Source organism: Pseudonaja textilis, chromosome 13 (assembly GCF_049901715.1).
Source record: "Pseudonaja textilis isolate UNSWEBS1 chromosome 13, rPseTex1.2, whole genome shotgun sequence".
Lineage (NCBI taxonomy): Eukaryota > Metazoa > Chordata > Lepidosauria > Squamata > Elapidae > Pseudonaja > Pseudonaja textilis.
This window is the reverse complement of record NC_142002.1, coordinates 12,953,029-12,979,075: the sequence shown is the minus strand read 5'-3', so window position 1 is coordinate 12,979,075 and position 26,047 is coordinate 12,953,029. Positions and strand designations below refer to the sequence as shown.

Genomic DNA, 26,047 nt, shown 5'->3' with positions numbered 1-26,047 from the left:
TCGGTAAAATGAGGATCGAGATTGTTGGGAGCAAGATGGTGACTCTCTAAACTGCTTAGAGAGGGCTGTGAAGCACTGTGAAGCGGTACATAAGTCTTAAACGCTATTGCTATTCTCTAATCCTTACCTCTATTTTTAACTTTGTTCTGGTGACATCACAGGAGAACCAGTCACTGTGTATCGCCTCGAGGAAAGCTCTCCCAACATTCTGAACAACAGCATGTCTTCCTGGTCTCAGCTGGGTCTCTGTGCCAAAATCGAATTCTTAAGCAAGGAAGAGATGGGAGGAGGTTTGCGTCGAGCCCTCAAGGTGGCCTGCACCTGGTCCGAGTACGATATTTTGAAATCAGGTCACTTTTACATCATCAAATCGTTTCTCCCCGAAGTTGTCAATACCTGGTCAAGCATTTACAAAGAAGACACAGTGTTACATCTTTGTTTGAGAGTAAGTTGTACTTTTTGTCAGGATTCCGGCAATTACCCCCATTTAAATCATGAGTCTCAAGCCAAACTTCAAAAAGATTTATTGGCAGTTACCATGTCCGGCACTGCCTGGGTGCAGCCGACTCTGAGACACATCATTCATTCTCACCCCTGACCCTGGTTTTCTCCCACTCCCCTGGGTGTATCGTAATTCATGTTCTCCAGTGGGACACATCCATAGCCAAGAGTCATCAGTCATGCTCTCCAGTTAGAATTTTGTGCATAAGAAACTTCAGTCACCTAGTTACTATCTTTGAAAACATTTATGGAATGCAGTTTCAGTGCACAAGCTGCTGCACTGATCCCCCCTCCCCCCTTTCTGTTGGCAACTCTAAAAAGACGACAAAAAATGTTTTATGAGTTGACACTTTTGCTCAGAAAGGGCAGATACTTAACAGTGCCCCTGAGGCAAACGCAAACACTTACGCTTCCCTTTTTGTTGTTTTTTTCTCCTCCTTCGTTTTTTGGCCTTCTGTTTTCTTTCCTGCCTAAGGTGCCCAGTTCTCTTCTGCTAAACATTGTATACGCTTTAGTGGAGTCAGCCTATATCCATGATAGTGCTTTCGCTGTACAGATGGTTCTCGGGTTATGACCACAATGGACCTCTACTGCTAAGCGAGACAGTTGTGAAAGTGAATTTTGCCCCATTTTATGACCTTTTTTGTCACAGTTGTTAAATGGATCACTGCAGTTGTGCCGACCACTAGCTGACTAGATCCTTGTGTACAGACAAGAACAATCCATTAGCTTAACTGGAATTTAATGTATGATCCTAAATTCTAGAAGAATGTAAGTGTTTTCCTCTAAAATCATTTTTTAAGAGGAGAAATGTTAAGTGAATCACCTTCAGTTGATAATTTAGTGACATTGTTGTTAAGTGGATCTGGCTTTCCCGTTGACTTTGCTCATCAGAAAGTCTCAAAAGGGGATCCCATGACCTCCTCACAGGACTCTGCAACCGTCATAAATACGAGTCAGTTGCCAACCGTCTGTATTTTGACCAGCTCTCCACTTTTTCTTAAGTGCCGTTGTAACTTTGAACGGTCCCTAAACAAATGGTTGTAAGTCAAGGAATACCTATAACCTTACATGATGGCTCTAGAAGTATTTTTCCCCCAAATGAACAAAGCCACTTATAGTTGCTTTCAAGTTCACAATGGCAAACGGAGGTAAGTTGTGTCATCACACACAGATGTGTATATTATACACAAGTCCCATGACTATGTGGTGCAGAAAACGCCCGTTAAAGATTTAAATAGAGTTGGAAGTTTTTGTTGTGTTACAAAAGTGGATTTCTTATCCCGCCTAGGAAATCCAGCAGCAACGGGCCGCCCAGAAGCTCACTTTTGCCTTCAATCAGATGAAGCCCAAATCGATTCCATATTCTCCAAGGTAAACCTGATGATTTCTTCTCACTATTAAAAGCCCTCCTATTTTCATTTCTAGACCAAATTACGCAAGGAGTATGTGGGTTTCCTTAATCTGGTTGTAGATTCAATGCTTGCTTTCGAGATCAGGGGTCTCCAACCTTGGCAACTTTAAGACTTGTGGACTTCAACTCCCAGAGTTCCTCAGCCAGCTTTGCTGGCTGAGGAACTCTGGGAGTTGAAGTCCACAAGTCTTAAAGTTACCAAGGTTGGAGACCCCTGTTCTAGATGTAGGAAATCGTTTGCTTCGGTGCAGAAACTAATAGACCACATTAATCTGCAATAACTGCTGCTGCCAGCTGTTGCTTGTATGTGTTTTTGTGTGTGAGTTTTTGTGCACAAACAGAAGAACAGATTTCTCTCGAAATATACCCAAACAACTAATTTTCCTGGATATTAAACAAATAAATAATATATTAAGGAGGATTTGGATGGTGTGGCACCCCTTTTTTTAGTGTGTGTGTGTGTGTGTGTGTGAGAGAGAGAGAGAGAGAGAGAGAGAAATGAGGTTCTCCCTCAACTACTTGCAATGCTTCCTCCCAAGGTTCTTGGAAGTGTTCCTCTTGTATTGCCACTCCGCCGGGCAGTGGTTCGCCGTTGAAGAATGCATGACTGGAGAATTCAGGAAGTACAACAACAACAACGGAGACGAAATCATTCCAACCAACATGCTGGAAGAGGTCATGTTGGCTTTCAGCCATTGGACGTACGAATACACGCGGGGAGAGCTGCTGGTCCTCGATCTGCAAGGTAGGCGGAGATTTGTTCCTTGCAGCTTTGTGCACCGAAGGACTGCGCCGTCTCAACAGTCACCGACTCAGTTTGGTTCCTTCTCATTCCATCAAACGTTCCAGAAGAACTTTTATCCTTGATTTCTTCCTCTTCATTGTTTTTTCTTTTCTTTTAATCTTCCAATCTTTTAAACCATCATAAATATGAGCCGATGGTCAAAAGCGTCTGAATTTTGATCACACGTCCACGGGGATGCTGTAATGGTCGTAAGTGTGAAAAACCAGCCACCAGTCGCTTTTTTTAGTGCTTTTTGTAACTTCAAATGGTTACTCAATAAACTGTTTTTAAGTTGAGGACCATCTGGGGCAAAAGCTTGCTATTCAGCAGCTGAGAGAAAGCGAGGCTTGAGTGGTGCTTCTTGACATTAAATATTTATTTATTTATTTACTCGCTTACTTACTTACTTATTTGCTTATTTACTTTTTTATTCGATTTATATTGCCTCCTATTCGCCCATGGCGACTCGAGGCGGCTTATACAATGCAAAATCATATTTAAAGCAAAAAATAAAAACAATAAAAACTAACAAAAATAATCAAATAAATTAGTAAAGTACAGTAGAACAAAATTTGGGAAAACAAAAAACAAAACTAATAACAAAGAAACAAAAAACAATTCTCATTCCCCGTCCCGACGACAGTGGATCACACGAGCCATTTGATGGGTTCCATCCCTCTCTGGGTTCCCCAGGCCCGCTAGCAAAACCAGGTCTTCAGTGCCTTTCAGAATAGTATTAATGAGGGGGCCATTCTAATCTCTGGGGCGGGGGGGGGGAGATGATGTTCCAGAGAGACAGAGCCACCACGGAGAAGGCCCTTTTTCTAGGTCCCACCAGATGTATCTCCCCCAGGGGTGGGATCTGCAACATTCCCTGCGTCCTCGTTATAATGGGTTGGGTAGATGTCACTGACATATTTGGCCAAGTACCAAATATGGTACTTGGCTTAGTCCTTACCTCTTTTGCAGGGCAATGTCTGAGCAACAATCACATTGATAAACTTTTGCTCTTTCTTGTGAAGGTGTCGGAGAAAACCTGACTGATCCTTCCGTAATAAAAGCTGAAGAAAAAAGGTAAGCGACCTAAATGATGCTCTGCCTAGGAAGCAGAGATCCTGGTGTGCCTGTAAAGAATTTTGAAAGCTTTGTTGTGTTTCCAAAGGTCAAGCGATATGGTATTTGGTCCTGCCAACTTGGGAGAAGATGCCATTAAGAATTTCAGAGCTAAGCATCACTGCAACTCCTGCTGTAGGAAACTTAAGCTTCCAGGTAAACCAGACACTCTTGTTTAAGGAACAAGAAAAGAAACATAACACCTCTGGGGTTGCTTCTAGTCTCCAAGTGAGGGTAGGTTAGAGCGGAGCTCATTTTGGTCATTATGTCATGGTTTCCTCTAGCGTAATCTATAACATTGAGGTTAGGAAAAAAGAGAGCTGCCCAAACTCCATCCAGAATCTCAAGGATACCCCCTGCCCTTGGCATCACTGTCTTCTCCATTGTGACCCTCAAAAGTATCAAGTATCATGTGGGCTCCTGGCCACAGATAGGTTGGTCTCTCCTGCTTCAGAGCAAGGTGTCAGGATTCCAGCAATCGCCCGAATTAAATCATGATTCTCGAGCCAAACTTCAACCAACTTCAAAAGATTTATTAGAGGCGACATACTTTCCCTGCCCTGTAGGAAGCCAACTCTGGCATATGTAATTTATGTGACCCTGTGACCCTGTTTCCCCCCTCCCCCCTGGGTGTCTCCTAAATCAGATTCTCCAACTGAGCACCTTCACGGGCTGGGTGTTATCATTCACATTCTCCAGTTAAATATATTTGCGGGCAAAAGCTCAGGTATTTTAGTTACAATCTTTTAAAAATAAGAATTGGAATGTACTTTCGCTTTCAAACTGCTCCACTGCTCTTCCAGATTTCCTTCCTCCAGCCCCACCCCCTTTTTTTATGGCAACTACAAAAACAGGCATAGGAATGTTTTATGAGTTGACACAAGGCTGAATTCTTGCTGGCAAATTTGGCCATCTCACAACAGGCACAAAATAGCAACAGCACTTAGACTTATATACCACTTCACACTGCTTTACAGCCCTCTCTAAGCGGTTTAGAGAACCAGCCTCTTGCCCCCAACAATCTGGGTCCTCATTTTACCTACCTCGGAAGGATGGAAGACTGAGTCAACTTTGAGCCAATCAGGATCAGGAACTGCTGGCAGTGGGCAGAGTTAGCTTGCAATGCGGCATTGTAACCACTGCATCACCATGGCTCTTCCTTCCTTCCTTCCTTCCTTCCTTCCTTCCTTCCTTCCTTCCTTCCTTCCTCCCTCCCTCCCTCCCTCCCTCCCTCCCTCCTTCCTTCCTTCCTTCCTTCCCACTTAGCAATAGCAGTTAGTCTTATATACCACTTCACAGTGCTTTACAGCCCTCTCCAAGCGGTTTACAAAGTCAGCCTATTGCCCCCAACAATCTGGGTCCTCATTTTACCCACCTCGGAAGGATGGAAGGTTGAGTCAACCTTGAGCCAGTCAGGATCAAACTGTTGGCAGTGGGCAGAATTAGCCCACAATACTGCATTCCTAACCACTGAGCCACCACGGCTCCAAACCAAAACTAGGTAGGAGCAGTGGCTGTAGTCCTTATTTATTTGGGATTGTCTTTATTTATTTTGATGTCTTGCATCTCTTCTAAAATTAAGTGCTTGATAGGCAATCTGGCATGGAGAATCAGTTTAAGTAAGGGTAGCATTGCTGTGCTGGAACAAAAATGTCCAGAAAGTGTAACTATTGGCGCACAGATTGCTTTTCAATTGATTGTAGTTTAATCTCCTTCCCTTCTTTTCCCCCTTCCTGAACTCTTATCTATGGAGATTCTCCGTCATCCAGGTCATGGTTGTCCCCAAGGTGCTATTTTTCCCAAGAGGCAACTGGACTTTCTGGTTTGGGGTGAGGTTTTTTTTTCTTTTGCATTGAAGACGTTTCGCTTCTCATCCAAGGACTGATGAAGCTTCTTGTACAAGAAGCGAAACGTCTTCAAAGGAAAAACCAGAAAGTCCAGTTGCCTCTTGGGAAAAAAAAAAAAGCACTTTTGGGACTCTCTGTTTTTTTATTGTCATTTTTTTTTGCAGATTTGAAAAGAAACGACTACACGCCTGATAAAATCCTGCTGCCTCAAGAAGACTCTCCAGAGCTGACTATTCAGCCCGGGAGCTGCACCAAAGAATCCAACTCAACTGGTTCCAGACACTTGATGCTGTAACATTACACCCTGGCTTTTTACCAAACGCTTGGCAACGGTCAAATCGGTTCCGGTGCCCTCCTTGTCTCTGTGCTGGCTCTGGCCCTGGAAACTGACCCATAGTTTTAGGGAGGGGTTCTCGTGAAATACAGGCGTAGTCTGCAGAGGAGGAGCTGGCAGGCTGCCTATTTGTTCTTCAAGTTCCTTTTTCCCAAGGTGGAATCGAATTAAGTATTTATGAAGTAGCTTTTTTTTTTTTAAAAAAAAGAAGCATTTTAGCGGAAGGAATTCACTGTCCATTTTAGTACCTTATGGTTCTGCAGAGGGTCTCTCTCTCTCTCTCTCTCTCTCTCTCTCTCTCTCTCCCTCTCCCTCTCCCTCTCCCTCTCCCTCTCCCTCTCCCTCTCCCCCCCCACTCTTTCTCGGCCCCTTCACGCTGTAGTGCAATATGTGTCCATGACCAAATGACATTTTGGCTTTCAATGGTCCTAAGGCAGAGAGTGTTCCAGGTTATTGGCAGCTGGTTTCTGTCAATCTGACCAGAGAAATGAGAGAAAGCTGCCACCTTCTCTTGCTCCCTTTGCCAAAGGGTTCTTGGACACACCTCATGGGGTCGGGCTGAATATTCACGTGGCTGAATAGGAACGAACTGCTCCTAAGCATATCGGTCTTTGTGCCAGTAAGCATTGAGCTACAAGGGGTGTGAACCTCTGGTTCCTTTCCCCTCCCCAGGTGTTCAATCGCCTTGTCTCCTGCATCAGGATTCACCCGCGGAAGTGTGGAGCCAGTTTGCATGGATGGATTGTGTGTAATGAATTCCCCCCCCCCTTTTTTTAAATCAAACCAGTATACATTTCAATTTTATTAAGGCACTGTCTACGAATAGGAAAAGTATAAGGGATATTTGGAAGGAGGGTGGGGGTTAATCACAGTGGTAGAAGAGAAGATAGCATAGGATCTGGTTTGGGATAGGAAGTTGTCTTTGTGAACAGGTGGTCCCGAAACCTACCGGCTGCTTCATTCGTGTTGCCTTCCAAAGATCTTCCCAACCTCTACATGGAACTTGAATGTACACATGGAATTTTAGGACTTTTTCCAATGTTACCTCTGCATCCTGCCTTCTCGGACTGCAGGGGAAAGATCCAAAATCTCAAGACGATGCAAACAGGGACCTTCTTTGGGACTAGGTCTGTGTTGTCCCAGGTTCCAGTGAGAACCAAGTTGACTTGGAGGTCTTGCAAGTGTGAACCAGCAGTGCCTGGCAACTTTTAATATATTGGAAGAGAGAGAGTGTCTGTTCTGGTTCCCATACAACCTAGGTGACATCCCAAAAGAGCCCTTCAGTTGTGTTTAATACTCTGTGAGAATACATCATTTATGTTTATCTATGGAACTTATTTAAGAGAGAGAAAAAATAGGGTTGAATTTACATTATGTATTGTACGGGAGATTGCAATGCAACTTTATGCCAATAAAATGTAATTTACCTGTCCAAATTTGTTGAAAATTCAACAAGAAACCTCTTTGTCCAATTAAAGTTTCATGCTGCAAGATTTTTTTTGTTTGTTTGTTAAATAGGTACTAATTGTAATTTTTAATTAAAAGGCATCATAACGCTTAGTAATTCTTTTTTTAAAAAAATTTGTAGTGTATCTTATAGATACAGACATTAAGGCACGAACACAATAGCTGTTTAAATGGTGGTTTATGTGGCTGGGGGAGGAAATAAAGTGTATTAAAGCTATAAAACTGTATACATTTTATATATCAATAAATCTTTAAACAATCCCAAATAAATTTATTCTTGTTTAGACTGCTGACCTTTTTCCTTATTTGAACGGCCTGAAAGGGGATTGGAAAAGAAATTTTATTGATTTGGGAATTGTTTGGGTTCTGTAACGCATAGTGGCATATAATAAAGGCACTCATGGTAGGTGAGTGAAAACTGCTAAAAGTTTCAAGATAACATGACGTTAGAAGCCAGTGCAGCAAACCAAGAAGTTTTTTCATTCTGCTTTCTTGATAAATCAATAAATCATTTCTGCTAATTGAAGAACAAGGTGTGGCTGAAAGTCCATATTGTTTGCTAAAGTTCTTGCTTGCTATAAAGCCCAAAGTAAGGTAAACACCTGCTTAAGGAGAACACTATTTAGAAGAAGTTGCCGGAAGGAGAGAGCCGTATCGATGAAGCTTTTGGGGCCCGTGGAACCAATGTGTCTGTGGTTGAGGTATGCTGTGTGGGAGATAAATCCAGCAATTGCTTTGGAAAGCAATTGACTAGAATTGTGAATTAGGATTCCGGAATCACTGTGTCTTGTATTTTGTTAGAAATATCCCAATGGCATCGCCTAGCAACAAGGTAGAGTATATTTATGATGCCAGAAGAATCCATATTGAAACACCAGGAAGAAGTGCATATAGCCAAAGGGACGAGCCCTTATATTTGGGGGAAGCCCTCCTCAGTTGCGAGTAAGATGAAACCATCTGATTGCACCAGCAAACCCCAAAACCAAGCATCAAAATGAAGAGGAGGTGGTAAACTGGCTCCCCATAAACTTGAATTCAAGCATTGCTTTGTCTCCTTGCAAGCCAGCTGATGGCTTCCAGGTCAACAAATATGCCAGAAGAATTCAATATATATTATCTTCTGTGAGTGATTTTGTTTTGTTTTTAGTTAATTACTATCTGGCCACTAGGAGGGGAAGGGAAGGGTATAGAGAAATCTTACCTTTGGTTTATTTGGGGAGCTGGACTGCAGGAGTAGGGTACATCTAGTTTAATGAAGAGAAGGACTAGGAGTGACATGATAGCAGTCTTCCAATAGTTGAGGGGCTGTCACAGAGAAAAGGGGGTCATTCTATTCTCCAAAGCACCTGAAGGCAGGACAAGATGGAAACTTATCAAGGAAAGATCTAGCGAAGAATTATGGAGAAATTTTCTGACAGAAGAATTAATCAGTGAAAGGCTTCCTTCCAGAAGTTGTAGGTGCTCCAACGTGAGGTTTTCGAGGAGAGATTGGACAGCCGGAATGGTTATAGGGTCTGCTGCTTGAGCAGAGAGTTGGACTAGAAGACCTCCAAGGTCCTTTCCAACTCTTGTTCTGATCTTTACTCCTAGATTACATAAATTGGACAGATTTTGCACTATTTCCCATAAACCGTGAAGCTGAACTGAAAGTGTTTTAACAATACAGTGTGGTAGGAAAATTAAAATACAGGCAGGCAAACTAGCATTATTAGGCAATGTCTACTGTACAGTTTGTGGGTTGATATGATCCAGGGAAGGCCTGTTAATGTTTGTTATATATGTTATTTTTCCCCTGTGTGGATGAGAACTGGAAGTCCCCCCCCCATGATGATAATCCTAGTTTGGTTTGAACACAGCTTTGAACATGTTTGACTTCAGCACCAAGTGGTTCCTTTAATTCTCATGTGCTTATTGTATCAACTGAACAACTTCCTTATCCTATATTCAGTCCCTTGTTTCGGACACTGGTCAATTTATACAAACGGGAAGAAAAACTCCTGTAAATAGAAGATTTTATTCATGTTAGGACTCAAGCCAATGCCAAAACTTGTTTGACAATTGTTTGGCTATCTAGGAAACTCATTAATTTATAGAAATTGGAATGGAAACTCTTGTAAATAAATATTTTTGTTCATGCTGGGACTCAAAACTTATTTGACAATTGTTTGGCTTTGGAAACACAGCAAGGGTGCCTTCCCCTGGCAGACTTCGGAGGAGTCTATGGATGTATCCAGAGATGACACAAACCCACAATACCAAGGACTTACCGGCCTGCGTAATTTAGGCAACACATGTTATATGAACGCTGTAATTCAGTGCCTTTGCAGCGTATCCCCGTTGGTGGAATATTTCCTCTCTGGAAAATATATAGCCTCGTTAGACAAGTAAGTGGATGGCTTTGTATATGCAAAAATGGTCGTTAGGAAATTGCTCTTTAATATTAGGCTAAAGATAATTTCTTTTTTTCTGGAAGCCACAAAGTTCCATAGGAACTAATTCACAAGTCTCAGGGTTTTGTTTTAGGCATTTCTGGGGTTTTTTTTTAAATGACTGTATCACCTGTTTGAAATTGCTGTCCTTGAGATGTTTTAATCATACTCTTTTGATATCAGATCAAACATTTATTGTCAATGCACAACAGGTGTACAATGAAAATGAAAATATGAATGTGTGGACCATATGTCAAACAAGCTTTGGACTGAGATTTCTAAACTCTCCTTTGAAGGGATATAAGGAAAGTGGTTCTAAAGAGAGAGGGAGACTTCAGGGGGAATTTAATTAAAAATCGAGTAAGATTTCTTTGTTTGGCACGTGGATTTAAGAGAAGGAAGCAGTTTTTATAATTGTCACATTGGTTCTCGACCTATAAAGATATTTAACATATATGATTTCAATAGTGACAGAGGAATCCATCTCTGTTCCAGGAAGTCCAGGCTAATGCGCAAGTTAATTGCTATTTCATACTATTTCAAAATTCAACCATGTAGGAAAGACAACTTCTGTCCCCCTACAGCAGGGGTCCCCAAATTTAGCAACTTTAAGACTTGTGAAGGTCAACTCCCAGCTCTGCTGGCTGGAGAATTCTGGGAGTTGAAGTGCACAAGTCTTAAAGTTGCCAAGTTTGGAGACCTCTGCCCTACAGCATAAGTGAAAATTACAATATGATGTGTAAGAAGGCTAGAAAAGAGTGATGCTCAAATTGGTAATGCCAAGTAAATGAAGACATATTAATTTTTTACAAAAAAAAAGAAATTCAGGAAAGAAAATATAGAAATTGACCACTGCTTGAAGCGGTTGAGGTCTAAGCCTGATTTGCAGAGCCTGTGAATGCATAATCCTTCCAGCGCTCTTGCGTTGCTTGATCTGCTTCTTCAACGTGGCTTTCAGCCTTGATGGCAGTGGGAGGCCATTAGCTGAGAGGCCAATAGGCTTCCTTGAGTAGGTAGTTGGCCCAATGGGGACCTACTGCTAGTGTAGATGAGCCAAGATTTGATCCAACGGGACGTGAATAATCTTCTCATGTTTTTCTATATGCTACCTCTTCTCTAAGGGAGAATGGAGAGATTGCAACAGCCTTTGCCTATCTAATGAATGATATGTGGCTTGGGGATTTTGACTGCGTCTCTCCGGAGGTTTTTAGGTTGGTCATTGGTGAACGATACCCTGCTTTCATCAAGAAAACCCAGCAAGATGCTCAAGAGTTTCTGATATATGTCTTGAATGAACTGCATGAAGCTCTCAAAAAGGTAAAGAGTGTCCATCATTTATGGAGTTAGGTGGCATTGAAGGAAGGATTATGCACTATACCTGGCTGGGAAAAAGTTTCTGACTAGCTGTAGAATGCTGTTCAGCATAGTGAGGTATAATTAACACTGGATATCAAATTCTTTTTACTCTCCTATTTTAATTTCTGTTTCTCAACAAGTCCTGTTTTGCTGACTCACGAGTTGAGCCGATGAAAGTATGTTTTCGATCTTGGTTTCAGCCACAGTTCAAAGGCACCCTAAAGTACAGTTTTATCTGATTTTGTACATATATGCTGAAATTGTGTCTGTACATAATTTGTGCATGCTGATATTACATGCTCAGGGCTTCCCCATGTAATATTGTGATTTGGAATTATGTTTAAAGAACCAAACAAAGGAAAAAAAGAAAAGGAAAACCATGCCAGAAAATATATCTTTCACAGCCATGTGTTGGAGGTCTAAACTATCTACTGAAGTATAGGCCATGCCATGTTTTGAACCTGTTCCTAACGTATTTACAAATGAAGATTTTAATCCTTCTTGGTAGGAAATGGTGATGTCATTTTTTCTCTTAATCTGTAGGGCATTTCACATTTCATGTTGTGGGTGTCAATATATGTATATTTAACACATTGGGTGGTTTGGGTTTGTTCAAAATCAGTTTTTGACTCCTGGGTTGTTGGTTTTTTCTAGGAAGCATTTTTGGAAGTGATTTGCCATTGCCTTCTTCCTGGGGCTGAGAGAGTGACTGGCCCAGAGCCCCCCAGTTGGCTTCCTTGCCTAATGCAGGCTTAGAACTCAGGTTTCCCCACTCGTAGTCCATGGCTTTTAGCAGAAGTCATTGTGAAATTATAATGGTGAATCTGAAATATATTATTATCCCATTTGGGGATGAAAACATAACATGTTTAGCTTTGGATTGGTACAGTAGCAACTAAGAAATTATAGAAGAAATAGCAGAAGCTACGGTCAGAGTTAAAAGAGGGATCAGCCTAGAATCTCTACAAGCGAACAAAGTCCAACCCCTCTAGATTTCCATTGGCCCTTATCTAGCTAACTATTAGTTGAGAAGATTCCTGTGCATATCCCAAAGGTGCTTTTTCAAGAGGAAACTGAACTTTCTGTTTTTTCTTTGAAGACGTTTCGCTTCTCATCCAAGAAGTGTCTTCAGCTCTGACTGGACGGTGGGGAATGGAAGGATTTATGTCCAGTTGCCTCTTGAAAAAGCACCTTTGGGACAACCATGACCTGGAAGACTGAGAATCTCCACAGACATTCCCGTTAATTGGTTTAATTGAACCTTCACGGGTTGACCTGGTCTTCCGTGCCTGATGGAAATTGTCCGACTTTCCCATATCCTTTTTCTCTTCCATAGACAAATAAGAAAAAAAATCAAGGAAGCTCATCGACCACTTGGGAATCCAGGACTTGCCTTAGCGAATGCTCCATTATCACCCGACTTTTTGAAGGACATCTTAGCTATGATATCATGTGTTTGGAATGTCAAACCACTACTTACAAAACGGAGATCTTCACTGTGCTCTCTCTACCGATACCTTATGAATCGGAATGCTCCCTCGAGGTATCAGCTTTTCTCAAGGGATGAAAACCGTCCCTATGCAGCTGGGTTTTTTTTTTTAACAGATCCCATATGTTGTAATCTAATGGATTAGTGTAGTGCAGGTGTTTTGTATGTCACATTATTGTTCTTACTTGATTCATTTTTAAAATTACTCTTTTAATCTGATCTATGAAGATCAGGTGTGTATTCTGTTCAAAGTCGAGAGAGGTGCTGTTCAGCCGGTTCTGACCGGTTCTATAGAACCAGTAGCAGAAATTTTAAGTAGTCCGGAGAACCGGCAAATCCCACCTCTGACTGGCCCCGCCAGCCCCATCTATTCTCCACCTCCCATTGAGTCCCAGCTGATCGGCTGGATCTTCTTCGGTTGCCCTGCGCAGGAGAACGGAGCTGGAAAGCAGGTTAGTGGGGTGGGGAGGGGATGGAGATTTTGCAGTAACCTTCCCCTGCCACACCCACCAAGCCAAGCCATGCCTGCCAAGCTTCGCCCATCAATCCATGCCATGCCACGTCCACCAAGCCATGGCCACAGAACTGGTAGCAAAAAAATTTGAATCCCACCACTGGTCAAGAGTGATTGGAACAGCAGGGAAGGGAGGGGAAGAAGGGAAGGGAAGAGGATAGAAAAAAGGGAAGGAAAAGAAAAAGAAAGGGAAAGGAAAGAAAAGGGAAGGGAAGAGGAAAGGAAAAAGGAAATGGTAAAGTGTAAAGAAAAGGGGAAGGGAAGGACAATATATAAATTCTCCCATTTATAATCTGAGCCCAAGAAGTGATGATGTTGATGTAACCCAAGAGATCTAACTAGGTTTCCTATCCTGCATATCTCTGCATGTGCAATACTTTATTTCTATGAAAACAAAATGATACCCATCAACAACTTGTGTGTTACTCATGACTGATATTTTTTTAAAAAAATTAAACGGAGAAAGTAGCACGGTGTGCCCAAACACCGAACTTTCACCTCATATTTTTTTTATTAAAGTTTTTATTTTTTAAAACAAACATATGCAAACAAAACATAAAAACATAAAACCATCTTCCATTTCACCTCATATTTATTTGCAAGATCAGTCCTGGACTTTGCACGGGGCATGCTTAGAAAATAAAAATGGTGGGAGGAGCGAGCACACTGGAGCTTTGTTCTAATAGGTGCTTGTGTGTCCAGAACAAAAGAAGAGGCTAACCTGGGGCACTGTCTGGGGCCAAACACAATGCCAACAGAGGGGTGTTTTATGATGGGGCGAGTCCATCATGGCCACCAGTTAGCCAATCAGTTGGAATGATGAGAGCCTTGCCAGAGTTCAGCTATGTCCACTGACTAGAAAGGAAAAAAAAAGCCTGCTTGTGGTGTTAAACGTTGAATGTCATGCAACCTTTCGAAGATAATCAGTGTAGGATTTCATTGCAAGCACGTAATCCCCATAATTAATTATGTCTCTTTCCCAAACTTCTTCTTCTTTTTCTTCTTCAGGAATGCCTTGATTGCTTCTTTCAGCAGGACGTCTTGACCTGGAACAACCAGATCAACTGTTCCTGCTGTGGGATAAAAACAGATGCGGCAGTGAAAGCCAGCATAGCCAAGTCACCCAAAATGGTCATCTTTCACTTGAAGAGGTTAGGCCTATTTGTCTTCGTGGGTTGACTTGCACAACATCCATTCTCCTGTCATAAATTGCTTACAGATGCTGGAAAGGAGGGTGTCGTTTCAGGGGCAGAGTTTGACTAGTTAGGGAGGTGTTGACAATTGAACCAGAACAGAAATTGAATCTCAACAAATCAGTTTTAAAATAAAACCAGATGAAGGGGAGATTTCTGCACTTAACAGAATTGGAAGGGACCCTGGAGGTCTTCTAGTCTAACCCACTGGTCAAGTAGGAGACCCTATACCAAGGGTCTTCAGACTTGGCAAGTTTAAGACTTGTGGACTTCAACTCCTGGAATTCCTGAGCTAACATGACTGGAGAAGGAATTCTGGGAGTTGAAGTCCACAAGTCTTAAAGCTGTCAAGTTTGAAGACCCCTGGCCTATACCATTTCAGACAAATGGTTGTCCAATCTCTTCTTTAAAACCTCCAGAGATGGAGCGGCTATCTTGATTTCTCGCTCACACTGTATTTTATTTGAGAGGTTAGGAGCTGCTTCCATTTCTGACAGAGACAATGATTCAAACTCCTCATGTTCATATACCCAGTGTTTTTTTTTCTTAATTTATTTTGTGCACTCAGATATGAAATAGGTTTAAAACAGAACTAGATGCTAGTCTGGTCTCTTACTTATTATAAATTTGACTCTAAACAATATTCCAAGATGACTCAAAAACCATCTCTATTGTACTATTGATAAAGATCACACTTTCTTTCCAGATTTGATTGTCAAGGCAGTTACAAAAAGAAACTTAAAACTGACATCTACTATCCTTTAAATAACCTGGATTTGTCTCCTTATATATATCCACTTTTTCGGAAAAACCCCAAATACAACTTATTTGCTATAGTGGTAAGTGATAATAGATGATTCTAGAATTCTTCCAGGATAACATTTCAGCTATCTGTATGCAAGAATGTTCACTTCCTAAAGAATAATAAAAAATGGGATAGGAATGAATGAATAGACCAAGGGTCTTCAAACTTGGCAAGTTTAAGACTTGTTGACTTCAACTCCCAGAATTCCTGAGTTAACATGATTAGAGGAAGAATTCTGGGAGTTGAGGTCCACAAGTCTTCTTTTTAAACAAATTTTATTAAGTTTTTCACATAAAAACAAAAATCTCTTTTTAGTGGACAACATATTTCCGGGTCATCACCTTTACATACCAATATGACAGCGATTATACATATATGCATACTTAATTCTATTATTACCTTTTCCATTCCAAATTTTCAGTAAGGAGAGAAACAAACACATTAATTGTAGCCTCTTTCATTAATCTCAATCGAAACATCTTTTTGTTTCTTTTCAATTATTTCAAATATAATCCTTTAATATTTATTTTAAAAATAGATAAACAATATGTGTTTGCCTAATAATAATAATGATAATAATAATAAAAAGGTTACCAATGTCTCTCCTTGCTTTTAATAGTCTATATTAACTTATTAATTTAGCTGGTTCTTTAGTCTGTCATATTTCCTTTCCATTACACATTCTTTTTATAAATTCTAGATTAATACAAATTTTAACACTAAAGAAAAAAAAACCAAGTATAGGTTTCCCCCCTTTTACTGCTTTGAGTGTGACACCTCAATGGTCAAAATATACCTTTATTCCCTCATCTTGATTCCCAATAAACCATTATTTTTAAGAAGTTACAATAATAATCATTACATCTTTTCATTTGGATTCCGCAGCATATTTTCCCCCCTTAATTTTTAATAGAAGTTATCAGTATCTATATTACCCTATTTTCTAAATATTTTTAATTGCAGAAATGTTCTTTTTTTAAAATAACGTTTTATTTGGGTTTTCACACATACAAAATACAAGTAAAACATCTTTTTTGAAAATAGCATGGTCCCGGGTTGAACTTCTTTATACAGATACAAAACTCAATTTCATGCTCCTTTTTGTATTCTATTCCATATCTTATACTATTCTACATTTTCTATATAGTTTTTTCCTTCTTTAAATTTTCTCCATTTTATTTTGATTATCTCATCTCAATTCAAATCATTATATTTATACTTTTGTCTGTTCTGTTTCAATTTCATATTATCTTTTCTCATTAAACAAATTTTCTCCTGTAGTTACTAAATGGAGTATGACACCTTTATATCTTTTAATTACATCCATTCAACTCTTATTTAAACTTCAATATATATACCTTAAGGTTATGACCTTCAATATAATACATAATACATAACTTCCAATCGAAATCTGCTTGGTACATTCTTATAATACACACTATATTCTTTTTTTAAAAGGATTATAAATATAAGTAATTATGAACCCTCATTTCATTCCAATTCAGTTCTATCATTAATAATCATTAAAATCTTAACATCCTTAACACTTCTTTTCAATTAAATATCATACTTCCTTAAAGACTTCTAATTCTCTCTTCTTTGCAGAAATATTCTTATTACCCCTTGTCACCCTGCAGAATCCTGTTTTTAATTCATCAACCATTATCTCTGAAAAAACAATTTCTTTTCAACATTTTACTATTTCTGTATTTCTTTATTTCATGCACCTGTTTCTTACTGCTTCTCCTCCCCCTCTTTTCCCCATATCTTTTCTCATTCCAGTTTATATCCCTCTCTTTCTTAATATCTTCCTTTCCCCTTTTCTTCTGGGTCTTTCTGCCTTTCCCGATTTCACAGGTATTCCCTTTGATTGCCTTCTTAAGTCTCAACTTTTTAACCTTCCTTCTTTCCCCACTTCTTTGTAGCGTTCTTTGTGTTAATTGTCTATTTAAGATGTCTTCTCCTTGAGTCGACTCCTCCTCCTCTGAAGCTCTTTCTTCTTGTTCTTCAATCGCCATTTCCATTTTTCTAACACAGAGCAAAATGATTCGCCTCTTTCCTGTAGTAATTCTCTCATATTTTTAAGTTACATTTTTAATTCCAGAAGAGATATCATCATTACACACTCTTGTATTTTATGATCATTAAAGTCCACAAAAAAACCACTTTTACTTTTCTTCTTTCTTCTTTCAATTTTCTAAAGTTCTCAGTTATTCCAGCCGAGGGTCTATACCAAAAACATCAATCAATTCCACAGTCAGTCTTTCCTTGCTTTTTTCTTTATTCTGGTTCTGCTTTCACTTTCTAAGTTTCTTACTTTGTTTCAATATTTCTTTAATATTATATCCACACAAGTTCATTCAGAAACAGGATGTTTTTCCTTTTGTTTGAGCTCAAGTTTTTGTCAAAAAGTGGCACTCTCCATTATACAAAGTCTTCACCCTTTTCCCCTATTTTTTGTTTAGGGTTTTTCGAACCTCAATATTCCAGCACAGTCCAGTCTCCAATTTGTAAACTTTATTATTATTATTTTTTTGACAATCTTAAGTCCAGCTTTATTTTATGCCTGTTTAGCCCCAAAATATTTTAGTCCAATTTAGTTAAATCTTTAGTTACAGCTTCTTCCTTTCCCGGTTCAAAGCCACGCTTAGCTGTCAAAAATATTTTCTTATTTTTTTTCCTGTCCCTTTGTAATTTCTCTGCTCACTTTTCTTTTCTTAAAAAAATCATGTTACCTTAATCCCGGGGTACTTTTGTTTAGTTGTATTGCCCAGTTGTTCCGGTTCAGATGTTATCCACCTCTTTCTTCCCTCCTGCACAAATCTTAACCCAGCTGAGTCCTCCTCTTCGGGGTGGCCATTTTAAACCACCGCTGCAGTCGTCTTCGGGGGGAAAAAGACCAAGTCCAGGAGGGGAGCTGCGGCTCCCCTCACCCTGGCTTGCAACTTCCCCTTACTCCGCCACCCCTCCAAGGCAGCTTCAGCCCCTAATCATAATGACTGGGGCTCTCCAACGAAAAAGCACGGACCATAGCCGCAGAGAGTTGCGATCTACAGTCCGTCAGCGAGGAGGCTCCCGAGATCCACAAGTCTTAAAGTTGTCAAGTTTGAAGATGCCTGGAATAGACAGTAAGAAAATGGAGTTCAGTAAAATTATTTTACTCTGTAACTAGAAAGGATGAACATGTGATGCTATTGTGATGAGTAAGATTTTCAGCAAGTTTTGCCAATTGACGCAACCAAGAAAAAACCTGGGAGATATTATAAAAAGAAGACAATACAGCTGTAGGATGCAGATGAACTTAACTCTCCCAAGATGTTTACAATCAGTTTTCGTTCAGGATATCTCTCTTATTGGAGAAAAAAAATAGAAGTGGCTGGATGGGTGGGAATGGAAAGAAACATATGTGCCTAAAATAGACATATTATTAGAGGGGACAGCAATATTCCAATCCATACACATGGATGGCTTTACCAGATATGCTTTTCAATGAAGTAAAGACATTCTTTTAAAAAGTCACTTTTGGGTTTACTGTACTGCTCGCACAGTATTTACAATTCAGTAAACAAAAATAAAATAGGGGGGAAACCCATCTTCACAACTCAGCACATGTGACAAAATTCATAGGCAACGTGACTCTGTTTCATGAGAAAGAAAAAACCTTTGCACATTCATCCATCCTACCAGAGGTGGTATTCAGCCGGTTCTGACCAGTTCTGGAGAACCGCTAGTGGAAATTTTGAGTAGTTGGGAGAACCGGCAAATGCCACCTCTGACTGGCCCCGCCCCCATCCATTCTCCGCCTCCCAAGCCCCAGCTGATTAGCTGAGTCTTGTTTGGTTGCCCTGCACAGGAGAACAGAGCTGGAAATCAGGTTAGTGGAGTGGGGAGGGAATGGGGGATTTTGCAGTATCCTTCCCCTACCATGCCCACCAAGCCACGCCCACCAAGTCATGCCACACCCACAGAATTTTGAATCCCACCACTGCCTCCTACAAAGAGCTGGATGAAGCTTGACCTCCATAATGGTTCAAGGGGTACTGTCGTTAATCTTAAATTTGGTTTTGAATTAGGGTGTGTGCAATCTTACTGCCCAACTAACATATGCAGGTCGACTTACAACCATAATTGAGTGAGACACTTGTTAAGTGAGCTTTATGACCTTTCTTGCCACAGTTGTTCAGTGAATCACTGCAGTTGATAAATTAGTGACCTGGTTGTTAAGTGAATCGGGCTTCCCCATCGACTTGGGCTCATGTTGTGGTTAGTCGGTAGCAGGTGCAGATGGCTGAGGAGAGCGAGGACTCCGATGAAGGGCCAGGACCTTCAGGGAGTGGACTGCTGCCTTCAGAGATTATGGGCGCTGGCAGCAGTGATGAGGAGGTTCCTGAGGAGCCTGTGCCAAATGCGCGTGCACGCAGGGCTGCTCACAGAAAATAGCAGTTACAACAGCACAGGAGACTCGGGAGTAAGGCTGCAAGGTAATGGCCCCTCCCTCAAGAAGATAAAAGCCAGGTTTGGAAAAGCGTTCCTTGCAGACAGCAAAGAAGCTCTTAAGTTCAACTGGTGGACATCTTAGTACATTTGGAGAATCTTGTAAATTAGTTCTTATCTCTGTGTTTTGGGCATCATTGACAAACAACTTGGCAAGGCTCTTTCTTGTCAGAGCTAATTAGTGGAAAGCAGCCTTTGATATGTAAAGGAACAGAATTCGTTATTAAACCTCAAAAGGTGGGGGCTGCTGCCTTTGTCTGTGTTTGCTCTTTGGGAACCGGGTTGGGTCAGAACAGTTTGTCAGAAAGTTGCAAAAAAAAGGGGGGGGGATCACATGACCCTGGGACACTGCAACCATCATAAGTGTTTTGAATTGGCTGTCAAGCATCTGAATTTTGATCACATGATCATGGGGACACTGCAAAGGTCGTAACTGTGAAAAAGGGTCATAAGTTGCTTTTTTCAGTGCCATTGTATCTTTGAATGATGAGTGATACGGTGGCCTTGAGGTGGAGCTCTTGTCTCCCAATCAGGAATCTGTGAGTTCAATCGTAGGTAGAGGCAGATAGCTATTTCTCTCTCTGGGCACAATGAGAATGTATCTACTGAACAAAACTCCACATTGGTGACGGGAAGGGCATCTGGCCATTAAAACACTCAGCTAGCACCATTCGGTTGCCCAAACTCCATCCCGCAAGGGATTATGGGGTCATTAAAATGACAATGATTGTATTTTGAATGGTCACCAAATGAACTGTTGTTGAGGACTACCTGTATATATTGAAGAATGGACGCTGTTAGGATTGGGAGTCAGAAACAAACCTCCACTTTGTTATTGATTCTCAGAGCCACCTCCCTCCAAAAATTAGAGTGATTATCAAACTAGGATATGAGGCCCATATGCTGTCACGAGTGGCTTGTATGAAGTACTTTCTTGGTAAACTTAAAATGTGTTGCTATTTGCAGAACCATTTTGGAGATCTGGATGGTGGCCATTATACTGCATTCTGCAGACATACTCTCAGCCAAAACTGGTACAACTTTGACGATTCCCAGATCAACGAGATCCCAGAATCCTCTGTGCAAACATCTGCCGCTTATCTTCTGTTTTATAGCAGTCAAGCTTTCTCTGCACCCGTAAAGAACCAGAATGTCTAGGAGAACCAATTAGTAGGTTCCAGGGGTCACATTGAATTGGCCCACACTTTGGTTGTTGTTCAGGAACAACTGCATTTTTTCCCCCCTTGTGTCTTTGGATTGAACTGATGGAGTGACGTAGAAGCTGGCCCTTCCAAGCCACTTTCTTTCAGTGAAAAGAACGCTACTCGGCAAGCCTTACGCAGAATGTGACACGACACCTGCAGTTAAATAAACTCTTCTTGGACAGAGTTGAGTGTTTATTATTGCAGCGTCCACCAAGAACTGGATGCTTCCTTCTCTTCCTGATTATAATTCTGAATGGATTATACATTACCCAGTGAAGCTCATAAGTTTGGCAGTCTTCTGACTAAAAAAAAGTGTACTATTTAATAAATCTCAACCACCACCTCCTCTCAAAAGCGTTCCCGGAGTAAACGTTAGTTATGAAAGGGGTCCCCTGTTCCAAAATTCATGCTGCTTTAAACACAATATTCAACAATTTTGGGCTTAGCATTTGCTCTCATCTAGTCCAGGGGTCGCCAATCTTTTGGACCAAAATCCCACGGACCAGAGACCCTGGGAAAATCCCCCCAAAAGTCTGCAGGAAAATTCCCCATCCCGTTTTCCTGCCGATCGATCGTTCTTTATTTGGGATCGCAGGATATGTCGCCAGCTCCATACTCAGAGAGGGGGGAGACTTTTGGCTTCATGCAAGGAAAGCAGCAGAAGTCTTTCTTTTTCTCCCTCAAACTCTGCCAGAAATGAGTCTTTGTGAGACTTGTCGCACTGGCTCAGCCTCTTGGAGCAGGAGGCCTTGCAGGGTCCCAAAGACTCATTTCTGGCAGAGTTTGGGGGAGAGAAAGAAAGACTTTGGCTGCTTTTCTTGCGTGCAGCCAAAAGCAGAAGAAAGAAAGAAGAGGAAAGAAGCAGCCCAGTGGCCAAGCAAGGCTCATGGGGCGCGTGGGCCAACTTCCCCCCTCCACCCTTTCCCCCCTCCCCTCACTACCTCATGTTGTTTGCAATGCAAGCCTTGTATTCCCGCAGGCCATGTGGGCGGCGCAATCTTGTGTTCCCGCACAGACTGGATTAATCACTTAGGGTGGTGTGCTTTGGGGGTGACATTTCTCTGCGGACCACCAAAATTTTCTCATGGACCACCAGTGGTCCCTGGCCCACTAGTTGGTGACCACTGATCTAGTCTACCCTTCCTGAAATAATCTACATTAAACTACAAAGCAAGGAATAGCAGTCAGGCCAATGCAATTTGAAATAATCACATAAGATTTTTTGTTGTTGTTTAAAAAAGAAAAGACACAGATTCAAGACATATATTAAAAATTATGTAATGCTTCGGTCTTCCAGAGTACATTGTAAAGTGCGGAGATAAGACATATAGAAACCTAGTTTGACAAAACAACCATCTCTCTTTCTCAGCAGTTCTTGTCAAAGGATTGGATTTCTTTATTATATACATGTTGGATGTGCAATTCTGCAATCGGTATGTACACGTACATTCCAATCTTTATCTCTGACTAAGGTATTCACAGTAGAATCAAGCTTTAAGGTTAGTGTGAAAAGGCCATAAACGTGGGAAAGAGGAAAGAAAGATACGCTTTGAATTTTAGGATATCTCGAATCCAACTTTTTAAACACTTTTCAAAGGACTAAGCAAGATTTATAATTTTCAAGCGTAGCTACAAATAAGTCGATTTGAAACATATTATTCCATACGAAGCAGCAGAGTTAATAATTTAATTTTCAGCACTAGCACTAAAATACATTTTTGGATAAGGAACTGCTGCAGCCCTTCTTCAGGCAACTCTACATTGGTCTCAGCTCAGTAATTTATCAACCAACTATTGCATACCCTGGTCCTTCCTTTCAGTGGCTACATCTGCAGCCCGTATCTTTCAGTCCTTCCTTTAAGTGGCTACATCTGCAGCCCGTTGTTCGTAAGATGTATAAAAGAGAATATAAGCAGCTGAAGACTTCACTGAGGATGCAGAAATGTCGGACACTTCGTGATCATCAAATTTATACCATCGCTGCTTGGCAGCACTCTTGCAGTAAGCTGTGTAGTGTCCACCGTCCAGCCCTCCATAATGGTTCTGTGGAGGAAACAAAAATTAGGATCAAGAGTTTCATGTGGAAACTGCATGTGGGAAAAAGTCTAGGAATAGAAATTCCGGATAAATTTGAAATAATAGAAAACAGTTGTAGATCGGGTTTTAGATTTTGGTAGTGGTTTGTTGTCCAAGTTTGTTCCAATTTAGTTACTGAACGTTTCATTACCAGGCTAGGTAACATCAGCAGCAGGATTTTCTTGTCAAGACATTTATAAATTAAGGAGAACGGGACAAGGAAATCCTACTGATGGTTTTACCTAGTCTGGTAACGAAACGTACAGAAACAAAATTGAAACAAACTTGGAGAACAAACCACTGCCAAAATTACTGATAAACATACATGAACACAAGGGAGTCTGTTTATTAACTAATTAGCCAAGAGCATTCAAAAGGCCTGTAGAGTCCATGCTACGGTTTTCCCAGGAGTGATGTATGGCGGTGAGAGTTGCACCACACGGAAGGCTCAGCGCCCCAACTATGGATGTTTTCAAATGGTGGCGTTGAAGAAGACCCTTGAGAGCCCTTTTGGACTTGGAGGGGATAAAATCAGTCAACCCTAAAGGACATCAACCCTGACTGGTCTTGAAGCTCAAAATACTTTGGCCACCAAATGAGAAGAGAGGACTGATCGGAAAAGACCCTGAAGATGGGAAAGATGAAAAGCAAAAGGAGATGGCAGAGGAGGAAATGGTTAGATAGTGTCATCGATGCAGTGAACGTGAGTTTGGGCAAACTCCAGGAGATAGTGGAGGACGGGGACCTGGCATGCTGTGGCCCCATGGGGCTGCCCAAAGTTGGACATGACTTAGTGATGTTCTTGAAGCTTCTAAGTAAAACATGGCTTCCAAACAATTTACAGTCAGCATATTGCTCCAACAATCTGGATCCTCATTTTACTGACGTTAGAAGGATGGAAAAGCTGAGTCAACCTTGAGTCCTGTCCGGATTGAACTCCAGACTGCAGGCAGAGTTTGCCTGCAATACTGCGCCATCACCAACCAAACATTCAAAAGGCTGTTACTTACAGATACTGAAAACAGGTTATATCTCTTCAAAGTACTCTTGGGGCCAATGACGTATTGTGACAGGTCAAGGTTCTCCAAGGGGAAATCAACAGATGTTTGAAGCTTCTGTTTCCACCTCCCATCGTATGAAAACCTAACCATGAGCAACAGGAAATAAGCGTTAGGCAATCCTGGGTCTACCAAAAGTAATCAATAATTATTTATTTTTATTGTTGTTGTTTTTTATTATGCAATTTTCTTTGTTATATATAACATTTCCGTATCTACAATGGCAGTGTACTATCTCTTTTAAATAGACATAATAAAACTTATACTATCAATATTTATTGATTTATTCATTAATCAAATTTATACAGCTCCCCCTCTTCCCAAAGGTGACTCCAGACACATTTAATAATTGGAGACACCACTGATATAGAGACAGACACCCAGCTTTACCTTTTCAAATGTACTAAAAGGACCGGTGGCAACTTCCATATTTCTAATTTTTTCAGGGAATCTCTTCGGGTTTTGCAATGGCTACAATAAAACCGATTGTTATCTGTCAGCTTTTCTTCTTTGGAAAATAATCTGAGGCATTCCTGGAGGAAAAACAAAAACACCTCAGGTGAATTTCAAAGAGAAGAACAATAACTAATTTCTTGAGTTTAAGATAAAGTATGAAAATTCCAACAGCCAGCAATTTTTCAGGAATGAAAATGGCAAACTCACTCATTTCTCATCCAGTTCCATCTAACGCCACACGTGGTTGTAATTCTTCACTACTCGGACTCAGATCAATTGTTCAAGGTCCTACACAAACTTTAGCCATCACAGTATGGCACCCCATGGCTCATATTTTTCTCCCTCTTGTTAAAGCCCTAGCCCTTAATACTAGGATAATATACTGGATTAGGACATGCAGTGAAATCTCAGAAATCCGATGGATAACTGTATAGAGTAAAACAAGGACTATTAAAAAAGAAAGATAACCTCCGCCATTAAAAGCTTGTTTGGGAATTAACCTCCCGGCGGTGGGAAGAGATGCATTTCCCGCCTTTGCTATTTTTGATGTGTCAGGGCAGAACAAAATGGCTGTTGCGGCCCTGGTAGGTAAGAGGAGAAACTACATGCATGAAACTGTCAGTCTTGTGAATGGTGGTTTATTTTCCCCGTCACTGGCAGAACACTTTCCCCGTTTTGTTTAAAGACACAGCAATGTAGAGAGAAGCATCTTGCTGCCTTAACAAAAGAATGATCTGGAAAGGTTAAGAATCTTCCCATGGTTCAAACCCACCTGCAGGCTGCACTTGCTGGTGGAGGCCAGCGGCAACGATAAATACATGAAAGCCTCAAAAGTCCGTGATTTTTTGTGACACGTGAGACACTGCACTGTGGATTTGAACTGGCCTTGAAAGAGGGCCACGATAATCGATTCGTTCAGCTGTTTGTGCTTGTGCCAGGCAAGATCAGCTGCTCTGAAGTCATCCAGGTGATCATTATTTTCCTCTTTGTAGCGTTTTCGATTGTCCGCCTGGAACATTGGAAAACGAAGAGTTATCAGTGCCCACTTGAAGCATCGGGAGGCATGTTTTGGATAGGAAGCAGTAACATTCATCGTTTATTATTTTTTATGATTCTCATCATGTGTTTATTATGGAAAGACGGAGATGGAGATAGATACTTGGTTCTAAAAACACAATCCACAGTCTTTGATAATTATTTTCGCCTTCTTCTTTCAAACCAGGGTGTTGTCAGGCAACATTTAAGACCTGTGGACTTCAACTCCCAGAATTCACCAGCCAACATGGAGGATGTCTATAGATTTCCAGTCATCCAGGCCATGGTTGTCCCAAAGGTGCTTTTTCAAGAGGCAACTGGACTTTCTTAGTTCTTCTTTAAAGACGTTTCGCTTCTCATCCAGAAAAAGAGCTAAAGAAGAAAAACCAGAAAGTCCATTTGCTCTTGAAAAAACACCCTTGGAACAACATGGGAAGTTTTCCTGTTTTTTATTGCTCTTGTGAAACCACAGAAACT

General features: G+C 40.9%; 3 protein-coding genes across 8 annotated transcripts in view; 2 read left to right on the top strand and 1 right to left on the bottom strand.

Moving 5' to 3' along the window:
- TRPM7 (transient receptor potential cation channel subfamily M member 7) overlaps positions 1–7,751 on the top strand; it is a 60,506-nt gene extending 52,755 nt beyond the window's left edge. For all 3 annotated transcript variants that reach the window (XM_087941408.1, XM_087941409.1, XM_087941407.1), the window contains exons 35-40: positions 162–445; positions 1,793–1,875; positions 2,455–2,660; positions 3,722–3,773; positions 3,862–3,968; positions 5,824–7,751. In XM_087941408.1, the coding sequence (XP_087797534.1) occupies positions 162–445; positions 1,793–1,875; positions 2,455–2,660; positions 3,722–3,773; positions 3,862–3,968; positions 5,824–5,954 (863 nt within the window). In that variant the 3' untranslated portion in view covers positions 5,955–7,751. The remainder of the gene's footprint in view (positions 1–161; positions 446–1,792; positions 1,876–2,454; positions 2,661–3,721; positions 3,774–3,861; positions 3,969–5,823) is intronic.
- Positions 7,752–8,077: 326 nt separating this feature from the next.
- Positions 8,078–21,129, top strand: USP50 (ubiquitin specific peptidase 50). Of its 2 annotated transcripts, none has more exons than XM_087941406.1 (7): positions 8,078–8,161; positions 9,644–9,844; positions 11,011–11,206; positions 12,582–12,788; positions 14,257–14,399; positions 15,148–15,280; positions 20,707–21,129. In XM_087941406.1, the coding sequence occupies exons 1-7, from the start codon at positions 8,118–8,120 to the stop codon at positions 20,896–20,898; spliced, it is 1,116 nt and encodes a 371-aa protein (XP_087797532.1). In that variant the 5' UTR covers positions 8,078–8,117; the 3' UTR covers positions 20,899–21,129. The 2 variants fall into 2 exon arrangements, with proteins under 2 accessions (XP_087797532.1, XP_026565752.2); XM_026709967.2 differs by lacking the exon at positions 8,078–8,161 and adding an exon at positions 8,515–8,582.
- Positions 21,130–22,317: 1,188 nt separating this feature from the next.
- Positions 22,318–26,047, bottom strand: part of USP8 (ubiquitin specific peptidase 8) — a 31,243-nt gene continuing 27,513 nt past the window's right edge. For all 3 annotated transcript variants that reach the window (XM_026709861.2, XM_087941402.1, XM_026709859.2), the window contains 4 exons: positions 25,308–25,544; positions 24,470–24,612; positions 24,032–24,164; positions 22,318–22,988 (listed from right to left, as the gene is read on the bottom strand). In XM_026709861.2, coding sequence (XP_026565646.1) covers positions 22,803–22,988; positions 24,032–24,164; positions 24,470–24,612; positions 25,308–25,544 — 699 coding nt within the window. In that variant the 3' untranslated portion in view covers positions 22,318–22,802. The remainder of the gene's footprint in view (positions 22,989–24,031; positions 24,165–24,469; positions 24,613–25,307; positions 25,545–26,047) is intronic.